Source organism: Lissotriton helveticus, chromosome 3_1, assembly GCF_964261635.1.
Source record: "Lissotriton helveticus chromosome 3_1, aLisHel1.1, whole genome shotgun sequence".
NCBI lineage: Eukaryota > Metazoa > Chordata > Amphibia > Caudata > Salamandridae > Lissotriton > Lissotriton helveticus.
Genome location: NC_136061.1, coordinates 1,663,642,303 through 1,663,654,854, shown reverse-complemented (window position 1 = coordinate 1,663,654,854; position 12,552 = coordinate 1,663,642,303). Strand labels below are relative to the sequence as shown.

The window sequence follows — 12,552 nt, the reverse complement described above, 5'->3', positions numbered from 1 at the left end:
ATCGACTTACTCCAGAGTCATGGAGTAGCAAGGCAACAAGCAAAAAAAGCAGGCCAGATGTGTCCTTTAAGCAGCGCACAGTCCTTCTGACAGAGGTTCAGTCCCAGATCCAAAAGAGCTTTATCATGCGGTCAGAGCCAATGTACTTCTATTCTAAAAATTTCTTTGTTCAAGGGGTTACTTCAAAGGAACCCTTTCAAGCAGTGCCGGCTCCACAGCATCCGATGCAGTGGGGCAGGTGGTGGGAGAATTTGGGCGCAGACAAAAAATAAAATTGAGAACTTACCTGCCTTAATGCTCCTCTCCTGATGGTCCTGTGCTGAACACACTGCGCAGGCTCCCAGATGGCAATTCCTGACTCTACACAGGCTGAGAATGCAATTCCCAGCATAAGAGCAGCGATGGGATGGATCTGGAAGCTGTGGTTCGGCACTCAGACTGTGCTTGGGAGCCTGTGGCTTTTCTCCACCTGGCTGTACAACACAGCCCGGTGGAGATATGCTAAGTGTGCATGGCGTTTTGGCCAGCTTAAAGCGGCCGGTCAGTCATGCTCACTTAGTAGTGCACATCACCCTGCCTCCCCACTGTTTGATGCATGGCTGCGCCCTATGAAGTGCTGCTGGCAACCGCAGGTAAGATTTTTTTTTTTTATGATTATAAAATTGGGATATGGATTGCTTTGCTCCCCGAATTAGAATGGGCACTAAATATTACCTCGATCGCTGGCAGGCCATGCCGTTCAGCCCTTTTGAGAGAGTGGCCTTGTTTAAAATGATGGTCCTTCCACGATTCCTTTGTTATCCAAAATACTTCCTTTCATTTCCCGCGCATCTGGTTTAGGGAGATTGACAGTGTGGCCACAAGATTCCTGTGGGCGAGACCATGCATCGCCCGATGTCAGATTCCGCCCTTTGATGGCTGCATGGGCATGACTGACCTAAACTTATTTTACATAGCTACCCGGCTTCTGGCCCTACATGACTGGTTCACTGGGGGCTGGTTTGACCCAGCCTATAGAACAGAACTCAAGGACCTGGAGTTTCCCCAGGTGCAAGCATTCCTATATAGAAGTCCAATACCCACAGCAATGCCGTTTATCACGAGGGTGGTCCTGGTGGCCTGGCGTACAGCCCTAAGACATACACGTTGGGACCAGAAACGAAGCCAACAGACGCCTCTGGCATGGCAGGTGGCTGGGAGAGGTGATGACACAGGATTTAAACGATGGGATCATAATGCGGCATCACTGCTGGGCGATGTCTGGGTGGGAGACCACATTAGAACATTTCAAGACGCTACACTCTTCATACCTCACAATTCTAGAAGTACCTGCAACTACGTTATGCCCTTGGCACGCACAACTCCACGGGTACGACACTCTCCAAATTTAGCCCACTAGAAGCTCTGTTCATGATGGGAAACCGGGGGAAGGGTGGGGTGTCTCGTATATACCGTACCCTGATTATAGCCCGACAACACTCGCCCCACTCAGGACCTGTTGGGAGGGATGTTTGGGACCCTTGTAGGAAGAGGGATGGTGCAACGCCCTCATGGCCCCAAAAACCATTACCTCATCCAGACTCCGCCTAATTCAACTATACTTTTCACACACCGCCTATCTTACCTCAGAATGCCTTTACAAAGCAGGATTACGACCCTCTCCGGGCTGCACGCCTTGTGGTCACGAACAGGCAGATTTTCTCACATGACCTGGACCTGTCTGTGCCTAGCCTCCTACTGGGCTCCTACCTAACTCCCCCTCCACAAAACAAATCTAGAAAAAAGTGAGTCAATAAGCAAGAGTAGCATCCGCGCGTGGCTTCTGTTTTCGCTTGGGTGCCTGCTTATCCAGGATGGGGTTGTCTGCCAATCGGAGAAGGCGGAGTTAACGGGGACAACTGAGCTCACGGAATTCCCCTGTGAGGAGGGTCAGGAATGGCCGCCAAAGCTCCGGAAAGTCGCCCCCTGCCCGCACCAGGGATAGATTCTCCATTCCAAGCACCATCCACAAACTGTGTAGCCAACCTGTATGCGGGGGGCCTGTGGTGTCCTCCAGTGTGCTAGAATATTCTGCATAGCCGCCCCTAGCGCAATAGCAATCAGGCGACCCCTCCAGGATTTCAAGGGGTACATCAGTGCATTAGGTAGTCCCAGAGGATGTACGCAGGGAATCGTGGGAGTTTGGTGTCTAGGTGTGAATCAGTCATCTAATATCGTGTCCCAATACCCCTGTATGCGATCGCAGCTCCAGAGTAGGTGTTCCAGTGTACCCAGTTATCCAGTATTATGGGTGTCTTTCATAGATTCACATGCCTGAATCATTCCCCGTCTTCGAGATGGGAGCCCCGGTAATAGAAAAGTAATGTCCTATAGACATACATAGAGAAAAATAGGCCTAAGGGCCTTGCCTTAGTAGCCTATCTATGTCCTTTTGTGAAAAGGACCAAATTTCCAAAGGTAGCCAATCAGCTACCACCTCCCTCTAGAACCTTCCTGCCAGGAGCCTCAGTCTCTCAGATTTTCTACCGCACGTTGTGCTAGGGAGTCCCCACCTGAGCTCTCCTCAGGTTTCTTCAAATTCTTTACTTTCTTCACAAAAACTTGGATTCTACTTCAAATATGGCTGAACAACAGAAAAGAGGACTATTCAGAGCTTGTTCTTCTTGTGGCAAGAAGAGACTGCACGTCGACGACAAGCATGAGACTTGCCTCTACTGCCTCTACCCTGACCACACAGTAAAGGACTGCAGGGTATGTAGAACATTCTCTACCAAAACCCTTAAGGATAGAGAAGGCAGACTGCTCCTCTGGCTAAACAGACTAAAAACCAGAGATGTTGAGGTGCTCTCCTCGGAGGGCAGTGAAATGGCTTCAGTTTCCTCAAAACTGTCCTTAAAAAGGCCAAGGGAGGCTTCCCCTGGCCATCCAGACGTCCCTCACAAAAAGACTACTTCAAAGTCTTCTGAGGCAAGATCTGATACGTCTGTGAAGGATGCTGCAACCTTCAGAAAGCCATCGCAGTCCTCGTCGTCTACTTCGATGACATTATCTTCAAGAAAAACGAACTATGTTTCCACATCGACGACGATCTCGACGACGGTGGCATCGTCAGCCTTGACTTCAACGACGACGACCACCCACTCGTCGACGACGGGTAAGCCAATATCGTCGATTGTACTTATTAAAAAACAGCAATCGTTTGTCAAAACTCCGTCGTCATCTCCGTCGACGTTGACAAAACAGAAAACACCGACATCGTCGACGAGAATTCAGTCGACGTCCACCGCATCGTCGACGAAGACACCGACGACGGTAGGAGCACCGCCGACGACAACTACACCGTCGACGGCTACTACGACGCCGACGACAAAACTGCCGTCGACGTCCACGACGACGGCGAAGGCACCGTCGACGACCGCATCGACGACGGCTACTCCGTCGACGACCGCCTCGTCGACGACAGCTTCATCGGCGAAGGGACACTCGACGCTTGAAAAGCGATCGACGGCGATACCGTCGACGACCTCGTCGACGACGACATCATCGACGCCATGGAAAAAAGCGGAGTTAATTCCATCAAAAAAGGTCACCAAACTCCCTATTACGCCCGAATTAACATCACCCAGTAGGGTTCAATCACTGCTTCCTTCTCACATACTTCAAGCTGACGAATCAGATGATGACCACTTCGAACAAGCTACTAGCCCGTCAGATCTCAACGTCAAATGCCAGAGTACTGACGATGACGGAGATGATGTTATATTTACGGAAGAAACTATTCAGGCTCAGGTACATACTCAAGTCACTCCAATGATCGTATTACCGGCCGAGATAGTTCAGGATCTTCAATTCCTGATCACAGACTATAAAAAGAGATTCCCAGAATCGTCAGCGACACCATCACATGGCAATTCTCAAGAATCTTCCACACAGCAAAGATCACCAAGGGCAAGACCAACGCCTTTGGTTATTCCTCAAGATACTGAACAGGTTCACAACATACAATCCTCTGATGATGACGACGAACCTCCTGAGGAAGGTGAGGTTAGAGATGACCTCTCTCAAAACAGAGATGATGAGGATTACGTTGCTCATTCTCCGGCCACACCGGAACCCAGCACATCAGACTCTCCACCAGTGGATATCGGTGGATTCCACAATTTAATAGAGAGAGCGGCCACCAGATTTCACATGGCAATGGAAACAAAAGTAACAGATTGTTTCTTGTATGACTTCAAAGACCCCATAAGAAAGGAGGCACGATCCATTCCCATAATAGAACATATCTGGGAACAGGGGCTACAACTCATGCAAACACCTGCATCTGTTTCAATAGTGGTCCCTAGACTGGACAAAAAATATAGGGCTCCGTCAACGGCAGCCACTTGTTTTAATTCACATCCAAAACCTGATTCGGTCGTCACTCAAGCCGCCCAGAAGAACTCCAGAAACCCATCCTCGCCACTCTCAGCACCACCAGACAAGGAGGGCAGGAAATTGGATGGCATAGGCAAACGCTTCTCCACAACGTCAGCCATGACGGTCAAAGTGGCCAACGCCATTGCTCTGCTGGGCAGATACAATAGGCAACTATGGGAAGATATTGCTCCATATCTCACGCACGTGCCTGATGACTTGAAAAATGAGGTCCAGGCACTCCTTCATGAAGGTCAAATATCGGCATCAGAAATCATAGACTCAGCTGTCGATGTCGCCATGACAGGCTTCAGACAGCTTGCAGGTGCCGCAGTTTTGCGCAGGCAAGGTTGGCTCAAAGCGACGTCCTTCAGACAGGAAGTACAAACCAAAGTTGTAGATATGCCCTATGACGGACAACTACTATTTGGAGCTAAAATAGATGAAGCCTTGCAGACGATAAAGAAAGACACCGATACTGCAAGGGCTCTCGGGACTTTACAATTCAGGAACCAGTCCTTTCGAGGGCACAGAGGACGAGGACAATCCACGTACAGAGGATCTTATCAAGGCAAATCCACATATAATCAAAATCGCTCCCAATATCCACAGCGGCAGCAACAACAAAGTCGTCAGACCCCCTACGGGAGACCGAACTTCAGAGGCAAATCGCAAAAGAAAACGGCTGGCGGAAGACAATGACCAATTCCCGCAGCCAGTCCCCCCACCGTCCGGTCCGCTCAAAATTGGTGGCAAGCTAACACATTTCCTCCAAAATTGGAAAAGGATTACGACGGATCGGTGGGTACTACAATTGATTCAACACGGTCACACCTTGGAATTCAACTCCATCCCACCGTTCACCCCTCCTCACAAACATCATCACAGACACCTTCGTCTGTTACTGCAGGAAATCTCTTCCATGATAAAAAAGGGAGCAATAGAGCGAGTCCCATCAGCTCAAAAGGGAAAGGGATTTTATTCCCGCTTCTTTTTAATCCAACAGAAAAAGAAGAAATGGAGGCCCATTCTAGATCTCAGGGCACTCAATGCCTTCCTGAAAAGCCAATCGTTTCGTATGGTGACTATCCAGGAAATCTTAGGCTCCCTGGAGGAAGGAGACTTTATGACATCTTTGGACCTGCAAGATGCATATTACCATGTCCCAATACACAAACGACACAAAAAATTCCTACGATTCGAAGTAGCAGGTCTCCATTACCAATTTTGTGTCCTCCCATTTGGCCTCAAATCAGCACCTCGCATTTTTACAAAGTGCCTGGCTCCTGTGGCAGCTTACCTGAGACAACAGAATCACCAGGTCTTCCCCTACCTAGACGACTGGCTGGTGAAAGCACCGTCTCTCACGGACGCACAGCTGTCTTCCAACGCCTGTCTCAACATTTTCCGGAACCTGGGTTTGACTCTCAACTTCGAAAAATCTACTTTACAACCCACCAGGATAATAACATTTCTGGGGGCCACTATAAACACCATTTCCTCCAAAGCTTTCCCATCTCTGGAAAGAAAAAACAAACTGATGACTCTAGCTACCGCGATATCTTCAAAACCAACCATCAAAGTAAGGATTTTCAAATCTCTTCTAGGGATGATGTCTTCCTGCATTCTACTCATCCCTCACTGTCGGCTCAGAATGCGCCCCCTTCAGGAGGCCCTGACCAAACAGTGGACCCAATGTACAGATTCCTTCGAGGATCACATAGTCGTCACTCGACAGATATCCGAGACGCTGGGCTGGTGGATGAAGCACAAGAACCTATCCAAAGGTCTCACGTTCTTGTTACCAGAAACTCCACACGTCATAACGACGGACGCTTCTCTCGAAGGCTGGGGTGCAGTCCTTCAAGACTTACAAATCAGCGGCAGATGGTCGGAGCAAGAGAAGGCTCTGCATATCAACCTCCTAGAACTACGTGCAGTCCTTCACTCCCTACAGGCATTCCTCCCTCGCATCAAAAATTCTGCAGTGCTAGTGAGGACAGACAACACGACCACAATGCACTACTTAAACAAGCAGGGAGGGACACGCTCGCTGACGCTGTCTCGCGAATCACAAAAAATTTGGAGCTGGCTACTGCTCAACAACATCACATTAACATCGGAGTATGTCCCAGGAAAAGACAACGTCATAGCAGACGCTCTCAGCAGACAGAGGTCAATGTCCCACGAATGGGAACTGAACCAGCAAGTTCTAGACAACATCTTCTCGGCATGGGGAACACCTCAAATAGACCTCTTTGCCACCAAGGAGAACAAAAAATGCCAAAGCTTCGCAAGTTGGCATCCCCAACAGGGGTCATTAGGAAATGCATTTTCCATCGCATGGCGCAACGTGTTTGCGTACGCGTTTCCGCCATTTCCCCTGATCAGCAGAGTCATCCGGAAGATGAAAATGGAGCATTGCACATTGATTCTCATGGCCCCATACTGGCCGAGACAACATTGGTTCGCGGACCTCCGACGCCTCTCAGTCCGTCCATCAATCCAACTGCCTCAACATCCTTCTCTACTCTCGATGTCCAAAGGCCAGATACTCCACCCGAATCTGACATCTCTCAGATTATCGGCTTGGCTCCTGAGTACCGAGAATTCTGTCACCTAAGCATCCCGCAGGAGTGCAAAGAAGTCCTAGCTAAAGCAAGAGCAGTTAGCACGAACAAAACTTATTCCTTGAAATGGAAGCGCTTTTGTATTTGGTGTAAAGACAACAATATACACCCTTTTAGAATCACTCCAGAGCAGATACTGCCTTATCTCCTGCATCTGGCCCAAACAGGTCTGGCGCATGCTTCCATCAGGGTACACCTGGCAGCAATCTCTCGCTTCACCAGGTCTTCAAAAGGCCCTTCACTATGGTCCAACAGACTGATAAAACAGTTCCTTAAAGGGCTTTACAGATCTTTCCCTAGACCAAGACGAATACCACCAACGTGGCATCTGAATATTGTACTCAATCAGTTAATGAAACATCCATTTGAACCTATCCATAGGGCTGAACTCAAATACGTTTCCTGGAAAACTGCACTTCTTTTAGCTCTAACATCAGCCAGAAGAGTCAGTGAGTTGCAAGCTCTTTCGATACAGGATCCTTTCTTGCAATTTAGAGAAGACAGAGTCATCTTAAGAACCAACCCACGTTTCATTCCTAAAGTCCCCTCGGACTTCCATCTCAATGAACCGCTTGTGCTTCGCTCATTCTTCCCGAACCCAGGCACAGTGGCGGAAAGATCTCTTCACTCTTTGGACATTAAGAGATGTCTAAAATTTTACCTGGACAAAACGAAAGCTTTCAGAAAGACCAAACAACTTTTCGTTGCCTTCAGCAGGCCGAGAAAAGGCATGCCACTCTCCAAACAATCCATTTCCAGATGGATATCGGCAACAATTGCATTTTGTCATGACAAAGCCGGACGTCCATTACATTCCTCAGTCCGAGCACATTCCACGAGAGCTGTGTCCACATCGGCAGCACTATTCGCTGGTGTACCGATTCTGGATATCTGCAGAGCGGCCACCTGGAAATCGCCGCACACCTTTACCAGACACTACTGCCTGGACACGGAACTGATGCAGGATGCAGCTGTGGGCCAAGCTGTACTTCGCCATCTCTTCCAGTAAGATGAGCCTTCCTACTTCCCACCGTCCTGCAATGGTATGCACATTTATTTACTTTACTCTCTATATTACTGATGGTATCTAGTCACATGATATGTATTATCTCAGACTGTTATATTCCATCGCATATGTGCATAATGTATTGCTTGCTATTCTGATTCAGGCATGTGAATCTATGAAAGACACCCATAATACTGGATAAGAAATGCGTTACTTACCTGTAACAGCAGTTATCCAGTATTGGTGTCTTTCATAGATTCACATGCAACCCTCCCACCTCCCCAGGAAGGACTCATCTCTCACTACAGAGCATATCTTACGTCTACCTAGCTTGGTGCGTACGAAAATCTGAGAGACTGAGGCTCCTGGCAGGAAGGTTCTAGAGGGAGGTGGTAGCTGATTGGCTACCTTTGGAAATTTGGTCCTTTTCACAAAAGGACATAGATAGGCTACTAAGGCAAGGCCCTTAGGCCTATTTTTCTCTATGTATGTCTATAGGACATTACTTTTCTATTACCGGGGCTCCCATCTCGACGACGGGGAATGATTCAGGCATGTGAATCTATGAAAGACACCAATACTGGATAACTGCTGTTACAGGTAAGTAACGCATTTCTTCCCTGCACCCTCTCCAACAGCGATCCCTGATACGGTGGTCAAACCGGTGCAAGTGCTCAGGCGTGTGATACCAGTAGGTGGCCACTTTAGTCAAGGTCTCGGTCAGCCCAGAGTGATCTGTAGAGTGTCTTGCTCTGTGATAGATGTTACCCCATTCTTTGTGTTAGGACCCTCCCCAGTTCCCGCTCCCACCGACATCTGCCCGCGTTGTATGTGTAAGTGCCCGTGAGGAGGAGATGTTGATACAAGTCTGAGATTAGTTTCTTCTTGTCTGCATTTTTAAATGACGATAAAAACAGAAATTGGGTGCTTTTTTGAGTGATTCTAAATACACTTTGGCATGACTGCCAGGCCAATAACTGTGGATTGATGGGTAAGTGGGGTTAAAAGTATTTTTAATAAAGAGGCGTATACAGCAGTAGATATGCAAAAGGTTGAGCCTGAAATGTGCATATTTTCATATAATTGTAATGATTTTTCTTATGCGGGGGTTCATATCACTGAAACCTGGCATGCATTCAAGGATGACGTCATATTTATTGGTTAAATAAATGTGGAAATATACTAGTTTCAGCTTTATTTTTTTCACAAAACCCATAATAAATATGGATAAATACAAATGTCCAAAAAATAAATACCATAAAACCAGGATCCCTAATTGTAACTGATCCCGCATATCTATATGACTGTAATGATTAGAAACAGGTAAATGTCCCAGTCCACAGCCCTGACCTATAAATCTTACAAAGGTAATCTGTGACGTTATGAATACTAAGACCAATTGTGTCCAGCTACTATCTGTACATTCAAAAATCAATAGTTTATGAAGAGCAAATTGGTTTACTCTATTTTTCAATTGTTTAGCTCTGCTGCCTCCTAGTGGGTGTGACGCTCCGCCATAACGGAGGAGCTGCCCCTGCTTTCAAAGTGCACAATCCCTCAACCCTGGCTCCTGACGTCAGTAGGGGGTTAATCAACCTTTTGTGTGAGGGCAGGACACCACTTATACAAATGTAAAGTGTAAATAACCTCCCCCTTTCCCAGCCCAGGAAGGCTATCTGTATGCAGATGTAACCCTGGCACACTCAGCCCTTCCTGTGTTTTGGCTATCTGGAAAGTATGCACCAAGTGTAGCAGTCACAAAGGCCTAGATGTGGATTGGAGTCTGGCTGGAAAACAAAGTGCTAAGCATAGAGAAATGCCAACTTACTAAAAGTGCAAAAACAATTGATGGACGGAATGCTAGACAATGCAAACATTTCAACCCATTCACAAGGATCTGGGTTTAAACCATCATTCTTTTGCTCACCACACAACCCCAGTTTGGACCCAGCCATATGCAAATCAATCTTGAGCCTGTTCCTTATGGGAACCGTCAGCCGAACTGCCAAGCCAGGTCCTCCCTGGACTGGAAACAAGCATCCTGGGACCCGTTTCAGGGCATCACCCTTCATCAGCCAGGCTAGTTTGAATCCAGTGGTGTAGTGAGCACGGGTCCCACGTCTAGGTATACACTTCAGCATTCTGTCCGTCAATTGTTACTTTTGCATATGTTGCCCTTAGTGGGAAGGGTTCGCCCAGACTGCCAAAAAATGGTATAATGCTCCTTGCGCCAATGAAGTCCTCTCCCATGACCAGGGGCTCATTACCATTTTTTGGTCCCTCTGTTTCAGGCAATCAAATGGCTGTCAGCCCATCCTAATTTGGTGGGACAACATATAGCCTTTTCTCAGATGGCCCTTACTCAGTCGGGCTGTCGGAAGTTTGACTATGGTGGTGACAGTCACCACCATGTCAAAGCCTATGGTCTGTCCTCATCTAAATCGGGCAGGCAGGCAATTGTCGGCGGTATGTATACTGTCACCTTTGCAAACGAGTATACATACCGCCAACATAAGTTAGGCCGTCAGTCTCCACTTGTCCCACGTGGTAGTGTGGTCTCTTCCAAAATATGCTACCACGCCACATCAGAGTAGAGTGCGAAAGAAATTTAATTACAATAGAATCTAATTACCTGTTTATAGTAGTGCAATCTAACGTAGATAGGTTTATTTGATGACCTTGCATTTATAAGGCTTTATAGACGCAACTAAATGGTGATAGTTTTACAAAGATGAATTTTTTGCCTTTGGCTCCTTTTGATGTAACAGAATTGACAGTTCAGGTAATACGTAAATTGGCACATTGCAAAATGCCATCATAACACACACCTTATGTCTACTTTGAATAAAGATCTATGAATGGGAAGTAGACTGTTGGTGATAGTTTCTCAAATGTTTAAGCTGGCATTTAGTGCGCGTCTACTTCTTTGAGAAGTATTAGGGTTTTGTGTGACCCAAGCTTTCATAAACCACGTGTCCATGTTTGCAATGTCCAAGTCAAAACAATGTCACACCCGACTTGCCTGTCGGTATTTTGCTGAGCAACCTTTCTCTCGCCAAACATTGTTTGCAAGTCCCATTTGAGGAGGTAGACTGGTTGTAATAAACTAAATGAGAATTTCTCCAGTTCCAAGGAGCAAATACCACTTTATAAAATAAGGTCCTATAATTCTGTCCCAGGGAAACCTGAGCATTAAATATTGTTTCAATTGAAGACCACAAGAAGTAGCCCACAATGTATCTCTCTCTAGAAAGGTGGTACAAATTTTCTTAATTTATAAGGAAATTGTCAGTGTCTTTCAGGCCTTTTGTGATGAGGAATGTTTAATCTACGCTTGAAATATTTTAAATGAGTTATTTTCTTTGTTCCAGGATCACATTCTGATTGAGCTCACTCAAAGTGGATTGAAAGGTGATACGGAGGAGGTGGTGGAAATAACAGAAAGCGACCCCTACTTGGTAGTTAATCCAAACTACGTGCTGGACGATTAATTGTTTCATATTGAAATATTGCACAATTTGACAGTCATGTGGGAGGTCACCATCTCGAATTGGACTCTGGTCAAAGTTACGTCTGTACATATGCCGAACGTTCGTTTTACTTGGATTTTAAGTGTGTTTTAAGTCCTTCGCCATGGGTTAAAGCTTTACATTTTAATGTCTTTCATGATCTACAGAAAGGATTATGGAGTTTTACACATCCACAATTTAATTTGCTCCTCAATTGCTGCCCATGTGGTTTGAGTATAAGCTTTGTGATGGCTTCTTTGAAGCTTCATTGTTACTTTTCTGCTGTTAAGATTTTTTAAAAAAAAGCAATGTTTTTCTAACATTCTGTTTTATACCCTTGCGATTTTTGAGTTCTTTGTAGCTTAAATCTTTTCAGCATGAAAAATGTTAACTATTGGATCATACTGTATCTGTTTAAAAAAAATAATAAAAGCTTAGCCACACAATCCAGATGTATTCAAAGGCTGGTTTATAAATATTGCTTTGAGGTGAAGTAGATCTTCAGTTTGAATTTGTGCCTTTTTTCTCTAACCCAGCTGGTTTAATTCCATCACCCCTTAGGCTGCCTGTCCTTTAAAATTTCCGTTCAGTATCTCAATCCTCTTGATCACGTCTGTTCTGGCATATCTTAGTATTTCTATGTGCATTTGCATCTCCAATGATACTTTCTCTGCTTGTGGCTCTCTGGAGGAAGGAAATACTAGAGTTTTCTGACCTATAGCTTTGGCCTCCTTCACCATAAAGCCTGCGTTCTTAGACCTGCCATTACTTGGGAGGTGACTACAATAAACTGATGTCTGATTCAACTAGTGTAGCCAAGACAGATTTAAGCAAAACGCGCTTTAGATTAGATTGTAGGCTGCAGAGTATGGATGGGGCATGGAGGTAGCGAGGAAATAAAAATTGAACTTGTGTTGTGTTCAGTCTCCATTGCTCGGATACAGTTGACTTTCTGGGAACTGAATCTGAAATTTACAGATCATTGCAGTGG

At 46.2% G+C, this 12,552-nt stretch overlaps 1 protein-coding gene across 1 annotated transcript in view; it reads left to right on the top strand.

Moving 5' to 3' along the window:
- Window positions 1-12,007, top strand: part of MCM6 (minichromosome maintenance complex component 6) — a 77,189-nt gene extending 65,182 nt beyond the window's left edge. The window contains exon 17 of the mRNA XM_078682455.1: window positions 11,424-12,007. Within this exon, the coding sequence (XP_078538581.1) occupies window positions 11,424-11,543 (120 nt within the window). The 3' untranslated portion in view covers window positions 11,544-12,007. The remainder of the gene's footprint in view (window positions 1-11,423) is intronic.
- The last annotated feature ends 545 nt before the right edge of the window (window positions 12,008-12,552 follow it).